Source organism: Rhinolophus ferrumequinum, chromosome 22 (assembly GCF_004115265.2).
Source record: "Rhinolophus ferrumequinum isolate MPI-CBG mRhiFer1 chromosome 22, mRhiFer1_v1.p, whole genome shotgun sequence".
In the NCBI taxonomy this organism is placed as follows: Eukaryota; Metazoa; Chordata; class Mammalia; order Chiroptera; family Rhinolophidae; genus Rhinolophus; species Rhinolophus ferrumequinum.
This window is the reverse complement of record NC_046305.1, coordinates 5300074-5315426: the sequence shown is the minus strand read 5'-3', so window position 1 is coordinate 5315426 and position 15353 is coordinate 5300074. Positions and strand designations below refer to the sequence as shown.

Genomic DNA, 15353 nt, shown 5'->3' with positions numbered 1-15353 from the left:
AGCACAGGACAGCCTGCGCTACACAGGGAAACGAAGGGTCCCAGGCCCACCAGGCGTTCTGCTCTGTTCAGATCAGGAAGCCAGGAAGGCTGGAGTGGGGCTGCGTCCTGGCAACTAGGGCCCGGAAAAGGCGAAACAAGTGGGGACAGGAAAGAAGAGAGCAGAGGCAGAAACAGTGCTTTTGATCTCATTGCACAGAGGAAGGAGGTTGACCCAAAGCTCCTTATGACACAGGAAGAGGCATATTTGGGGAAGTGAGACCTCTCCCTGCAGATCCTTTCAGAACAGAGGCCAACCACTGTGGCCCCAGGGCAAGCGAGAGGCTCTTTTGTGGTTCTGCTCTTTCCACACTGGAGGTGGGGTGCATGTCACTGCTGGGTAGGGGTGCCCCTCACAAGCACCGCTGAACACAGCCAAGAGCCTATTTGTTTTCTAGGATCAGTCCGCTAGGGTGGGTCCCCGTGCCCCCCACCCTTCGGCTCCCAGCTCCTCAGATGGATCCCTCGGGGTCAGGTTTGGTGCCAGCGCTCAGAAGACCTAGGGGCTCACCCGGGCTCACTAATCAGCTCTGAAGCCCTGGCACGTGGATTTTCCTCTGACGTCTGCTTGCCCACCTGTCAAATGAGGCGTAGAAAAGCCTGACAGGTACAGAGCGCTTACTACCCACAGACTGGTTACTTTGTCCCCTGGTGATCCAGCCAGCCAACTCCACACTCAAAAAGCTTGAAAATGTTAGTTTTCCTCAGTCCATACCATTCATTCATTCATTCATTCATTCACTTAAACATGTATTGGGCACCACTGTATGTCAGCACTGCTAAGTGACAAATAGTGTTAACAGCTACTTACTGACTCCCTACTATGTGTCAAGTGCTGTGCTAGATGCTGTAGCTAGATCATCCCATGTAATCCTCCCCATAGTTCTGTGAGACAGCACCTGCATTTTCAGACTTTCGTTTTTGACTAAGTTTAAGTAACTTGCTCAGGGTCACGCGTCTTTGATTTGAGGTCAGACTACAAAGCTGGTGTTTTGATACACTAATTCTGTCCTGCATACATAAACGAGATGCAGTCACCCTTATCTCAAGGGGGTTCCAACCAGGAGGCCAGCTGGCAGGCTCTGATACCCTTGATTTTGTGCGTTTGGTACATTAGGACATGCTCCATGCATTCCAGACAACCTGGCCAGCCTAGAACCCAGAGCACACCCTTTTCTCTTCTGGCCCCCGGCCATGAGTTCCACAGACCTAGTTTTTCTCAAGACTTTCTGTGCCCTGAATGTTATCGACTGCAGAAACAGCGCCCTCATGTGTCAGGAGTCCAACACACATCTGAACTCAGGAGGAAGACACATTTTTAACGACCTTAAACTATGCAACACGTTAGTCTTTGTTGTTTTGTTTTTGTTTTCTATGTCTTTGAAACATGTTGGGGAGAAACAATAAAACGTTCCAAGACCTGCAGAACTCCAGCCAGAGGAAAATCACTCAGTGCTGGGGCCAGCAGGCGAGAGCACAAAGATGCAGCCCTGGAATAATGCCTTGCTGGGGTGATCTGAAGCCGTACACACGCCTGGAAAATTCCAGACTTTCTGTTGTTTCATTCTGAAAATGAGCCTTACTTCTTCACGTTTCCTTTACACTTTCTTTTGCATGTCTTTTTGCTTTTCCTTATTTTCCCTTCATTTGCTTTCCCCTTTCTACTCACCCTGTCTGCTCTTAGAAACAGTTATATTTACTTATAAAATGTGGCATTTTTATTTCTCTCTTTTTATGGGATTTTTTTTTTAATTGACCTCTTCTCTTTTGAGTGTGTATTCGGGGTGGAGGGGGGTATGCAGAGAGAACAAAACACTCACATAACCGAGAAAATGAGAAGATCTGGGTTGACCTCCTTCCATCCATCCCTTCCACGCTTTCCACAAGGGGTTAGTAGTCATTTATTAAAACATACAATAAAAGCGACACACTACCTGTTGGGGGAATATGATGAAGGAACGTATATGTGACAATAAGAAAGTCGGGGTAAGGCCAGCGCAAAGCCCTGTTTTTTGTTCTAAGTAAGTCACACGACATTTCATTGTGAAACCTCTCAGAAACCAAGGCAAAGCGGAAAAAATAATTAGTGATTGTGTTGATCCTGTTTGAGCACAAATCACGTGTGCTCTCTGAGGCTGAGACCTCACAAATCTCCCCTGGGGCTCATGAAAACAGGACCTGTTGTTGGGGACATGCTCTATGCCACAGCCCTACAATGACTGAGGTAACCAATTTCCTACCGTTATTTCTTGTAACAGTGTTCAAAGTAAGGCTAATGGTGCACCGTCCAGTAAAAACGAAGCCAGACAAGGGAGGAAAACCATCCACTCTAAGTAGGCAATTCTCCGGCACATTTTAAGGGTGAAATTTAGACGAGCCGAGGAAAGAAGAGGGCTGCATGTTCTAGGAAAGCCACCCCCATTATTATTTCTCCCAAATGGGCTTCCAATAAAACTAAACATGCAGAGTGTGAGGTTGTCATCTCTCGGAAGAACCCGTGTTGTTGATAAAAGGAAGGTTGCCATGCTTTTAATAACTCAAAGGGAAAAGAAGAAAGTCGTTTAAAGAGAATTTAGGATTCTCTCCAGACATGTGATTGAGGGGCGCCCACTTCCTCTCAGCAGAAGTGGTGAATGGAAGGGGGAGCCTAGAAGTTGAGACCAAGTCCCTTTCAGAAAACAGGCTGGGGTCTACTCCAGCTTATGAAAGAGAGATGCCTTCGAACATTTGCAAATTTTAGTGCACAAAGGACCCACCAGAGTATTTGCTTACAGTGACGAGTCCTGGGTCCCACCCCCAAAGATTTTGAATCTCTTGCTGCAGAGTGAACCAGTGAAGCTGCAGTTTGAATTTAAGGACAAACTGGGGCAGAGACACTCCCTTAAAGCAGGGCTACGATAATTCTAGTTGGGAAAAAAATTCAAAGCACATGTCAGTGATCGCTCACTTGGACTTAAAAAAAAAAAAATCTCTCTCAGCAAAACACCTTCACTTACATTAATTTTAAACTATAGTTTCCCGGTCAATTGTGTGTCAGTGTGGACTCATTGCCAGGAGACGTGCACTGAGGGTCAGAGATGACAAACGTTGGAAAGTTAAAGGAGCACCAGAAATCCCAATCCACCCTCACACGTTATTCCCTGGGGTCTGTTGACATGTAAATGGGACTCTGCATGTTCTCTCTTTTTTTTTCCACTTGACTTAAGGAAGTCTCTTGGTTTTGTAATACTTGATTCACACAAAAGTAAACATGTAACATATATGTTTATGAAGCAAAATAACATATAATGAAACCTTGAATCCACCACCCAATTGACAACAAAACCACTCAAACTACCAGTATGCTTTTCCCCTCAGCCCTCTGCCACCCTACCGGAGGTCACATTATCCAGAGTTTCTGTTTTAATTCCTTTGTTTTTTTGTTTTTTTTTTTAAGTTTTATCACAGATATATTCCGGGGGTACCAAAAAAATGTATGCACATGACTTGTATTCATCTTTTGTTATCAGTATATATTGAGTACTACAATCTTAATACAGTTTTTTCCTTTCTTAAAATGTGTATATTTTTTTTGGCACCCTCTGTATTTACAAACTATATATCGTTTAATTTTGCTCCTTTATGGGGTTAAAAACAGGCATTATGTGATCAATGTTCTGCAACTTGACTTTTCCCACTCAACTTTGTATTTCCAAGAGTCACCCAGGTGAATGCAGGCAGTTGGAGATAATTTGTTTTCATTGTTATATGATATAGTCACGCGCCACGTAACGACGAGGGTACCCCCTGAGAAGTGTGTCGTTAGGTGATTTTGTCGTTGTGCAAACATCACAGAGTCACTTGCAAGAGCCTAGGTGGTACAGCTACTTCACACCTAGGCCAGGTAGAGCCTGCTGCTCCCGGCCTACAAGCCTGCACAGCAGGTCACTGCACAGAACAACACGAGATTAGATCCAGCACAAGAGAAAATGATGCCATCAGGAGGCCAGCAGGTTCTCAAAGACACAGGTCATGTGCAAAGACCCCCCACAGACTGTGATGTACCAAGATGTATAAGGCCACTACCCACGTGACGCGGCACACTGTCTGACAGCCACCTTTTTAGACGTGGAAAGAGTACACGTTAGAATAACGCTAAAAGCGTAGTGTAGTAAACACATAAACCAGGAACGCAGCCGTGTAGGGCCGTGACCAAGTTTTATGCACATAGTCCCAGCAGCAGTCTGCGTCCTAGGCAGGCAGTCTGCTCGTTACAACCCTGGAGAGGCCGAGGCACCGCTGTCCTTAGCATCTGCGTAAACATTTACTGTTTGCCTCCAGCATCCTGGACCTTGTGCAGCAACATTCCTGCACTGTCCTCGCCCTGCCTTAGTTTCATGACCAGGAAGCATAGCATTCAGGCCCTGGACAGGCGGTGCAGTCCCTCCCCGCCCACACAGGGCTGAGCAGAGCAAAGCGGTGGGAGGAAACCAAAGTCGGATGACATTCCTGACACCCTGAGGGAAGCCAGAGCCTCCCTTGGGACCTTCAGTATCATACATGAGTGCGTCCCCTTTAATGGGCTTTGTAGTCAGTTTGAGTGTGATTTTGCTGACACTCGGCCAATGTCATCATAGGTCATCCTCTAAAAGGATCTGAAACAAATCGAGGGAAGGAGGCCATCTTCCTTCCTACCATCGCATTTACGGGCTCTAGCGTCACAGAAGATGGCAGAAGCCCTCAGTTGCAGTGGCCCCACAGATGCAGCTGGAGGGGTTGGCAGAAGCAGTGATACCCTTTGCAAGGGCAGTGGTGTTTGGGGCTGGTTCCCAGCAGAGGGGGTCTAGTGGGACAAGCAGAAGACAACGGTCAACAGGTGCAGTAACAATCCATTCCTAGTCAACATGCCCCCACCCCGTGTGCTGTGCTCCACCTGCTCTCTCTCTCTGTCTCACACACACACACACACACACACACACACACACCACACCCTGCCCTCCTCATCAATGGCTAAAGGAAAACATTCTTCTATTGACAACACTTCTGACATCAAATGTATGGATCCCCCCACCCCATCAACCAGTTTTCCAACTTCAGCACCAACTAGGTGTCCACAGTCCAATTCTGACCCCAACTACCTGGAGTTAGCACAGACCCCACAGGTCAGGGGCTCAGTCCCATAAGACGGCCCCTCACTTCAGATGCCAATGGAATGTCATGGCTCCCCAGGTTTCTGACACTTCTGTTCAACTTGGCTATAAATCAAAGGTTCCCATGACTCCCTCCTCAAGACAATTTGCTATATTGGGTTACAGGACTCAGGGAAACACTTTTGTTTACCAGTTTATGACACAGGACATCGTCGAGGATAGAGATGACCCATGAAGAGGCACATAAGGCGAGGTCTGCAAGGCTAGGAGCCTCTGGCCCCATAGAGTTTCGGGTGGGTCACTGAGCTTGTCAGGCCTGCCAAGTAGCCCCCTTGCACTTGTCAGGTTTGCTACACAGCCCCTCTTTTTCCTTCACAATGGGGAAGGCTGGCTTTTAGGGCAAATTCTAATTTAATCATTTTCTTGTGACTCACAAATAACTTCCTTTTCCTGTTTAATGTTGCTGAATCGTGGAACTCTTAGGAAGACTACTCTTTTAAAGCTTAGTGGACGTGTTGTTTTTTTTTGTGTGGTTTTTTTATAAAGTTACTTTATGCAATGTAAAAGATTGCATGAGGTATGACAATTAAGTTCAAGTGGATGTGTTTTTGATTAAAAATAGTTAATCCAAGAGATTTGTTAATGCATATTTTTAGGTATGAGGCACTATGTAGGCATGTAGCAAACCTCAAGATTAAGAAGAGTCAAGAATTGTTCCCAAATCTTCTGGAAAATAGTTGTTAGTCAAATGTAAGTGTGTGTAAAAGAGAAAAATACAAAACTCAAGGTAATCCACAAAAGGGTAGGTTTCCATTACCACCTAAAGTCTGGGGAGATTTGATTAAAGTGAGGGTGGATGGTAAGAAATGTGCGGGAAAGGGCATTTGCTGGATGAAAAATAGGATGATGCACAGGCATATGCTCCCCAAAGCGGGGTGAGCTAGGAAATTTCTTCCTCAGGAGAAGCTTGGCGAATCCCCACACATTTTGTAAATTTGTTTTTTTCAGAAGGTCTTTTGTTCTTGTTTTGTTTTTGCGTTTTTACAGAGGTCACAATGGAAAGCATTCAATGTCAAAAAGGGACGAAATGAAGCGATGTACTGATGTATAGAGTAGAAAGTGGGAACAGAAAGAGTGGGACCAAAACTAATAATCACTAACACAACAGCTAGCAATTACGGAGTGTTTATGACGTTCCAGGCATTCTGCTGGGCATTTTAATTGCCTTTTCCCATTTCATCCCCATAAAAATCCAACGAAGTAGGAGATATTCTTTCCCCCTTTTTATTGATGAGGAACTCATCCTCTCAAGGTCATGCTTCAGTGGCTGACTCCCAAGCTCGCTACCTACTATCTGAAGCATTCATACCGCAAAGCAGAAAGTTCCACAGCCGCTGCCGACCACCCGAGGACCGAATGGACAATTTGAGTGATTGTTCTGATACAATTCATTTTGTCAACAGCATGCACTGGGTGCCGGCTAGTTACCTGGAGTATGAAGGAAATGAAGTCCCTGCTCCTGAACTCAAGAGGACTAGAGCTGGGAGGGACCCAGACCCTGAACAAAGGTAGCACCACGTGGAAGGGGAGCCTGTAGGGTGGATTCTTCTTGACCAGGATGGAACCCAGATATAAAGAGAAGAGCATTATTTCCCAGTGGGCCTGTGGGGCTGGGGATCAATTCAGGCTATTCAACCATAGAGGGTCCGGATGTAGAGCAGCAGGATCTAAATGGATGATCCAGACACTCTCGTAGTCGGCGAAAGGTTTTCCCAAACTCTCCAATGAGGAGGGTTTGCTACTTAAGAGCTGAAGCACCCCACTGTTATTCAGTCGTCGCTTCCTATTGCTGATTTTATAAGGCTCTGTGTGCAAAGAATTTCATCAGATGTTTATTAAGTCAGGCAGTCATTTGATAAATATTTATTGAGTGCCTACTCTGTGCACTGGGCATATGGAACAGAGGTGGACAATACAGACAGCACTCCAGCTCTCCTGGAGCTTATGTTCTAGCCAGGGAGACAACTAAGAAGTAACTAACTAAATGCATATGGTAATTACACTGTGGACGACTGTTCTGACTCCAATAAGCAGAGTTGTCTGTGGAGAGTGATTGAGGAAGGCCTCTTAGAAAGAGTGGCCAAGGAGGCACCTCTGAGGAGTGGAGATCCAGATGGGTGTGAGGTGGCCATGCTCATAGCTGAGGGAAGAGCATTTGGGGCATAGGGAACAGCCAGTGCAAAGACAGAGACTGCGGAGAGGTGCTTCAGGTGGGAGGGTTTGTTAGCCACATTGTCACGCTCTGATGTATGAGACCAAGTCCCAGGCACTTGTTCTGCGATGGATCTATACCAGGGTCTGTTGTGACTTTGAATACCGGCAATAAATGGTATAACAATAAACAAGAAACATATATATTTTCATCCACTTGCAAAAAAATTATTCACTTTCTGAAAGTTACAAAAGGCACATATTTTGCATATTAATAGAAAAATAAAATATAGAGCCAGAAGAGGGGTCAGATATCATCTAATCCAACTCCTTGTTTTAGATGAGAAAACTGAGACCCCAAAAAGGTGAGAGGAAAGTTCCACGGCCACACAACTTGACAGTGGCAGGGCCGAGGTTGGAACTCCAACTTTGAAATTGTGGGTACGATCTCTCTTTGACAGGTTTAGGACGAACTATTTGTCGTTGGCAGGCACTCCTACTATTTGGATTGTTTTGAAAATGATAAACCTGGTTTTCCTCCTCTTACGTTTCCCCCATTTAGTTTTCCATCTGGCGGGAAGCTCTTCTGAATTTAGTTGTTAAAAAGGAGAACAACTTAGAGCAAGGGTTGTCCACACTCCCCTACCTGAATGTAAAAACTGTGTGTGTAACAGCCTTTGGGCCCCGGAGAAGAACGGGACTCGTATTCAGAGTAAACAGGCTTGTTTCCATACACAACTTCTGACGGAGTAGCCTGAGAATCTTGGCTGAATACAGACAGGGCGCTGAGTTGGAGACAGGAAGTAGACTTTGGCTCACACACCTGTCGTCCACACCTGCTCACATGACTGGCCACCAGGTGCTGAGTGAAATAACTTCACCTCTATTGAACAACAGCCTCAGAGGGCCAGGTGTCGGCCAGAGCCAGATTTGCAGGCCAGCAAACTCCTGCACCAGGGTCACCATGCAGCATTCATAACAGTTAGGGTGGGGGTTTAAGGCCAGGACAAAAAGATTAGGACTCACTCTGAGGAAGTGGGACCAAAGTGTATGACGACAAAGAATGTATGTCAGGGAGTATGAGCTTATGTAACAATTCCCAGAATACTGGAATAAAGAGGCACCCTTGACAGAATGGAAGAGACCTTCTCAGGGGAAGCTAAAGGAACTACTACTTACATGGGGTGAGAAGGGTCAGTAAGAGCAATAAATCTATGAAATCATTGACTCCAGGCCTGATGCCTTAACAGGTCCAAAAACGGTTTCGATGAGTTCAAGTTTGTGCCTGGGACACTGTGGACTAACAACCCCTTCGTGTCCCTGTCTGAGAGAGTCCTGGGCCAGGAGTCCTTTAGAGGTCTTAAACTTTGGGGCTTCTGTCCTCCACCCCTGGGACCCTTGCTGCTCTTCGGTGAGGACAGGGAAGTAAACAGCAAAGAGGAGCATGTGTAGAAAACGCAACATTTCCTCTCCGACGCCAGCTACCCATATCCAAAGGTATTAAGAAAGGTGTGCGCGCGCGTGTGTTTGTGTGTGTATATGCGCGCACGTGCGCGCGCGCAGAGGCTGGTCCTCTCCCAGTGGGATGACTTAGGCAAATTGCTTAATTTGTCTGAGCCTCCGTGTTTCCATCTGTCAAACAAAACATCCCTCACAGGACCGTTTCGCAATCCTTACAGAGCTACGGGGTGGAGCTGCGGCCAGGTCGCCAGACCAGCCCCGCGGGTTGCGGGGCGACGAGGGACCCGCCCCCTCCGTCCCTTACTCCGATTGGCTCCTGTTGTAAGGGGTGGGGCCTGCCCCGCGGTGGGCGGGGCCCAGGCGCTGGGCTAACACAGGGCGGGTGGAGGTCGCGGGGCGCGGACTGTCTCCGGAGTGGCCGCCATGGCCGGGCCTGCGCGCGCGTTGCTCGCCGCCCTGCTGGCGCCGGTGCTGGTGGCGCTGCTGGTGGCGCCGGCGTGGGGCCGGGGCGGCAAGGGCCACGGGGACTGGGACACCGGCGCTCTGCTGCCGCCGCTGCCGCCCCGCGAGGACGCGGCGCGCGTGGCCCGCTTCGTGACGCATGTCTGCGACTGGGGCGCGCTGGCCACCATCTCCACGCAGGAGGCGGTGCTCGGCCAGCCTTTCGCCGACGTCCTGTCGCTCAGCGACGGGCCCCCGGGCGCAGGCAGCGGCGTGCCCTACTTCTACCTGAGCCCCTTGCAGCAGTCGGTGGGCAACCTGCAGGTGAGCGTGGCCTGCACCCTGCCCAGCAGGGACAGCGGGCTCACACCCCTGCCCCTCGCTCCGGTGCTGGCCGGGTGGGCACTGCAGCGCCCCGGTTGTTGGGCAGGTGAATACCAGGAAATTAACACACGCCCCCACCACGGGGCTACGGGCGGGGTAAACCCTTTGCCGTCTCCCCCCTGAGTCGTCTTGGGCCACGATGTCTCATAAGCTGGACTCATTAAAAGTTTCAGAGGGCGTGAGCTTGTGGGGTAGTTAAGCACTTTGGGTGCGTGGCTTCGGGTTTCTCTTTCTTACCCCCTTCTGAACGCAGAGGTTTCCCTTCCGCACCAAGAAGTTTATAGCATCGTGGCCTCCGTGCACGTTGGCTTCCTCCATAAGAGGCAGGACTGACGGGAAACCCATCTCCTCACCCTTCACCCACCTTTTGTGGGCAGGGCCAGGTTTACATCTCTGGGGGACCCGTGCTGTCTCAAGAGAGGTGTCACAGACACAGCTGGGAGGCTAGATCCATAGAGTCCAGGGAGGAGCCTGATTTGGTAGAGGGTCTTTTCGACAAAGATTCCAGATTTGAGTTTAATTGGGAAAGTACAACATTGTTGATTCAGATGACTTTTCCGAAGCCAGCGGCCACACTGGAGTCTCACCCCAGGTCCACCTGCCTCCAAAACACAGGTCACCCCGACGGGTGGCCTTGAACTAAATGTCTCACCAACCAGTTTTCTTTGGCCCACACAGAATTCTGTTTTGTTTTTTTAATAAATTAGAGTTAGTCGGGATTGCCATGAAAAATCTAAATTTGTAACTTTCTGAACAATTGGGGGCCTGCAATTCTCTGAGCAAAACCAGAAGCAGCTGCCTCCTTTAGCCAAAGCACAGACGCCCTGCCGCACCGTTTTCTAGTTCCCAGCCCGTGCCAGTCCCCGAGGCATTGGCTCAAAGCGGGCTCACTCCACTCCCTCAGTGGGCTCAACCTTGGCTGCAAATACAGTCACCTGGGAAGACTCTTTAAAAAGCAATGCCAAGGCATTTCATTAAAACGCATTTTATTAAAAGACCTCCCCCCCAAAAAAAAAACACAAACAAAAAAACAACCCTCCCTGGTGCTTCTAATGGGGAAGGTGATTGAACTACAACTGTCCATGATACAGTATTTACACTTACGATGATATCATCATCCCCATTTAGGGGCCAGGGAACTATCACTCAGAGGTGGGGGCTCACCTGTGACCAGCCCACTAATGGCTGTCAGGTAGGACTCCAGCCCAGGTCTCTGACTAATCTAGGAAGAGACAGTGGTGAGGACCCTGCCCAGGCTTTCAGGTTTCCATGATGGAGTGAAAAGGCGTGGTCACATCAGAATTAGTCTGATTCCATCGATTAACCAGTCAGGGTTGGTTTCTAATTGCCACGCTGCCTCCTTCTTCTTACCTCTGTCTGCTCCTGTCCACGCTGCCCACCAGACGGGCATGAACAGAGCACCATTCGGCACTGCCCTCTGTTCAGAAACCTGTACCAACATCCACAGGTTCCCATCCACCTGCAGTGTTTGTTTAAAATGCCAATACCTAGGTTGGGAAGGGAGCCCCGAAATCTGCAATTTAACAAGCTCTCCAGGCAGCTGGTTCTTGGAAAGCACTGACAGATGCCAGCCTACGTAATGCAATCTTGACTCCTGAGCTTGGACTTAAGCCCCCTGTCCCGTTCCCCCACACCCCCGAAAGCCTCTCCTTTAAGCAAATTGGGTTTCCCACTGTTCTCAATCCCACCCTACACGTGCCCAGTCCTGTCATTTTGCAGTCACACTACCTTAAATACATCCTCCCACTTCTCTCCTGAATTTGAATATCTTATAAAGCCTCCCTGTAGCTTCTATGCTTATGCTGAGGTCTCCTTACACTGAACTTTGAATACACTTAACTGTACCATTCACTGGACAATTAGTTTTGTGCTGCCATTTGACCTCCTGTATCTTTGTTTTGCATTATGTAAGTTTTGCTTATGTCTGAACCAGATAATAAACTCACAGAAGAGAGAGACTTGTATCTGAGCCCCGCACCCCCTCTTTTTTCTGGGTGTCCTATAGTGTCTTGCCTAATAGTTTACAGACAGCAAATATTTGGCTAAATGGTTTCAAGGAGATCCATTTCTGACTCACTGTTTTGACAGGTCACTGTGAGATGGCAAAATTCCCCACACAAGACATTAGGAATTTAAAGAGCTAAATAGGCTGAAATGCTTCATGTGACTTTTGCTATACTCTGTCAACAGTGCCTTTGTTGGAGCTGACTTCTGAATTCGAAAAGTTAGAAATTCTGCTTGCCTCACTTTTTGGACCTAAGAATTCTCTTGTTGTTAGAGCAGGAATGAGCAACTTCTCCAGTGTTGAAATCCCATGACAATTTCTGCTAGCGTAAGATAACCAAGAAGCATGACTCAACTATTTTCTTGCTGAAGCTATGTAATCAGCTAGTTGAGCAACTGGTATTTTTATATATCAGTTTCACGTGAGAGTCTACCCTTTAGCTCTGTCAGTGAAGGCTTATATTTAAGTGGTACTGTGTAATTATAATTTCTCTGGTGACTATGGGACAAATTAAGAGTTTAAGAAAAGAAGTGTTAAAATAATTCTTAGTTAATTTTTAATTTTGACATTCCCCCGCCCTTTGGAGAATGGGTCAAGATTATTCTCTATCCTAATAGTAATTTTCCCAAGTGGAAGGAAGTGTTTTACCCTTCATTGTTTCACGGAAGAACAGTCAAGCGCTGGGGATGGGGTGTGTACGACTTGTGAAATTTCCTACCTGTCCAGAGCAGTATTTCCCATGAGAGGGTCTTTATTTCCTCTCCACAGGCAAATCCGGGTGCTACGCTGACCATGTCTTTGGCACAGACCGACTTTTGCAGGAAACATGGATTTGATCCCCAGAGCCCTCTCTGCGCTCACATCATACTGGCAGGAACTGTGACCAAGGTAAATAGTTACCCTACAAAAACAAGGACTGGTTTTCTTTCATTTTCTAAAATTCTATTCGATTTATTGGGGGTGACACTGATTAATAAAATGACATAGGTTTCAAGTGTACAATTCTGTAATTCATCGTCTGTATATCACATGGTGTGCTCACCACCCAGAGTCAGTTCTCCTTCCGTCACCATATATTTGACCCCCTTTGCCCTCTCCTACTTCCTCCCACCACCCTTCCTCCTACTGTTGTCTGTGACACTGGTTTGTGAAGAGCATCATTTTATGAACAGTGAAAGAAAAGATCGTTTGAAAATAAAATACAAATGATTGTGATTGAGACGCAGAGTTAGAAAATATGTTTCACGAAAACTAAAGATTGTTTTCCTATAGGTGTTCAATGAGGTATTTATTATAGTATCTGGTGCCAGTGACTCTGACCGCTCAGAATTGCTGGATAGCAATGAAAACTGGTTCTCGTGATGGTTTTCCACCCCCAAAATCATGTCTGTTCTCACCAATGTTTCAAATCTTCTGTTCTCTGCATTTCTCCGAGCTGCCTTTACTTTCTCGTGACTTCTTCAATTTAAAATCAGGATTTATAGTAGATGTTAAAAGTTCACATCACAAGAAAAAGAAAAAAGAGAAAAGATTTTTTTAAGTGTATGTGGTTATGGCTGTTGACTAAACTTACTGTGGTGATCATTTCACACTGTATACATGTATCAAATCATTACATTGATGCTGAAAACTAGTGCAATGTTATATGTCAATTATATCTCAGTTTTCTGAAAAATATAAAAGGTTTCTAAAATCAGGATCTGTAACTAAATTAACTCTTTAGGATTTTAAGAATGCTCTTAACAGATGAGAAATGTCACTGCTATGAGAATGTGAATTTCACATGTGTCTTTTAGGTGAATGAGACAGAAGGTGACTTTGCCAAGCAGTCATTGTTCACTCGACACCCTGAGATGAAAACCTGGCCTTCCAGCCATAATTGGTTTGTGGCTAAGTTGAATATAACCAATATCTGGCTCCTGGACTACTTCGGTGGACCAAAAATTGTGACTCCCGAAGAATATTATAATGTCACATTTCAGTAAGTATTGATTTTTACATCGTTCACCTTATTTTGCAGCCCTAATTAGTGGTCCTTAACTCTCTTAAGCAGGGTCCATTTCATGTACCATGGACCTCTTCGGCAAGCTGGTAAAGCCTGTGACCACCCTCAGAATCGTATTTTTTAAATGCATGAAATACGTAGGATTACAAAGGAAACCAACTATATTGAAATACATTTATAAAAAATACATTTTTTAAAACCGTGCCTTCTCTCACGGTTAAGTCTGAGCAGTAGAATGTCTGCACCAGGCCTGTCTCCCCTCTGGGGCGCCCACACGGTCCCTAGCAAGGACACAGGGAAGGAGAGCTCGTGGATTACAGATTTGCCCCGTGTCCCTTCCCCGGAGGTGGATTTCCTGATAGCCGTGGTCAAGGCTGCAACAGGAAAAAGGGTCAAGGTCACCTGCCCGGCTGAACTCAGCATCATCGTTTGCCCTGATGTTCAGGACTCCTCCTGTTCTCAACTGTTTTCATCTTTTAAACCTTCAGATATTCTTGAATGAGAGAACCACATGGCCCAAATAGTGAATTACTAACATGTGTCAGCCTCATCCTGGATAGGAAGGTGTCATCTTGGAACAGGAAGGTGTCATCCTGGGACAGGAAGGTGTCATCCTAGACAGGAAGGTGCTGGCTGAAGTTGAGTCCTGGGCCGGGGATGGCAGGACTTAGGGCTCTCAGATGATTCTTCGCTTCACTCAGTGGCTGAAATGAACTCCAAGTCTTCAACTGTTCGATCAGAAGTTTCTCTAGTCCTTCTCTAGAATGATTTAAGTTTTAAGATTGGTCAACTTGGTTTAATGAAACAATTCTTCTCTCTCCCGCTGTCTAGGTGAAGCAGAAATTGGTGAATTTAACCCCACAGATGAAGTTTAAGGCAGTTTCCTAGAGACTGGAAGAAGAGCTTCAGGTTTCTCTGTGGAAAATGTCCCAGAAGATCAACCCATTTGCTTTCACACTCTGGCTGGTTGGTTTGATTGCTTGTTTACAGAATCAAGTTGGACTATTACTGGATTTCTTGGAAGATGAGGTTGCCAAATTTTATAAATTTAAATTTATAGTTTTGTTACCTACATATATGATTTCAGAAGATGATGTAAGATTCCTCGTAAAGAGGCGTGTCAGAAAATCAAGCCACTGAACCCTTCAATGGCTCAGAGAAAGGAGTTAAATATGTGTCACGTTTGAAAACTACAAAATGAACTTACCCAAAATCCAGCGAACAGCTTCCATTTAAGAAAAATCCTGTCCACGAAACTTGGTAACATAGTTTTCTTATTCAAAGCATCAGCAATTAAAAGCATTATTTTAATGAACTGTGTTGGACTTATTTTCTTAAACACAGATATCCGTATTTATCACAGTCTGTTTCACTAGCCACTGTTGAAACCCGTTTGAGTTTTTATTTTAATGTTTTCATTTTATTTTATTCCACCCCTGGCCGTTTCAAAGCCTCATGTGAACAGTTTGACTCTTTCCCTTTGATAAACAGCCCATCATTTCCTAAAATTGGGGACATGGCTGGAATGCAGCCGTGGTCAAGGGTCTCCCCTCAGGGCCTTGGTGCCTTGTGATGGACTCAGGTTGAGGGCAACTATCTGTTTTTCTCCCTTTACCCACTCAGTGTGAGTTTTGTCTTCACCATGTGGGGCCACATCA

The 15353-nt window shown here is 46.4% G+C and overlaps 1 protein-coding gene across 2 annotated transcripts; it reads left to right on the top strand.

The window, feature by feature from the left end:
• Window positions 1-9222: 9222 nt before the first annotated feature.
• Window positions 9223-15010, top strand: CREG1 (cellular repressor of E1A stimulated genes 1). 2 transcript variants are annotated; one of them, XM_033094130.1, is made up of 4 exons: window positions 9224-9604; window positions 12459-12578; window positions 13487-13671; window positions 14527-15010. In XM_033094130.1, the coding sequence occupies exons 1-4, from the start codon at window positions 9263-9265 to the stop codon at window positions 14528-14530; spliced, it is 651 nt and encodes a 216-aa protein (XP_032950021.1). In that variant the 5' UTR covers window positions 9224-9262; the 3' UTR covers window positions 14531-15010. The 2 variants fall into 2 exon arrangements, with proteins under 2 accessions (XP_032950022.1, XP_032950021.1); XM_033094131.1 differs by lacking the exon at window positions 14527-15010 and having other exon boundaries at window positions 9223-9604; window positions 13487-13675.
• The last annotated feature ends 343 nt before the right edge of the window (window positions 15011-15353 follow it).

Excerpts from the sequence above, each read along its gene's own strand:
- CREG1 (XM_033094130.1), top strand. The coding sequence starts at position 9,263 with ATGGCCGGGCCTGCGCGCGCGTTGCTCGCCGCCCTGCTGGCGCCGGTG. Across the intron at positions 9,605-12,458 it reads AGTCGGTGGGCAACCTGCAG|GCAAATCCGGGTGCTACGCT; the intron begins GTGAGCGTGGCC and ends TCCTCTCCACAG. Across the intron at positions 12,579-13,486 it reads TGGCAGGAACTGTGACCAAG|GTGAATGAGACAGAAGGTGA; the intron begins GTAAATAGTTAC and ends TGTGTCTTTTAG.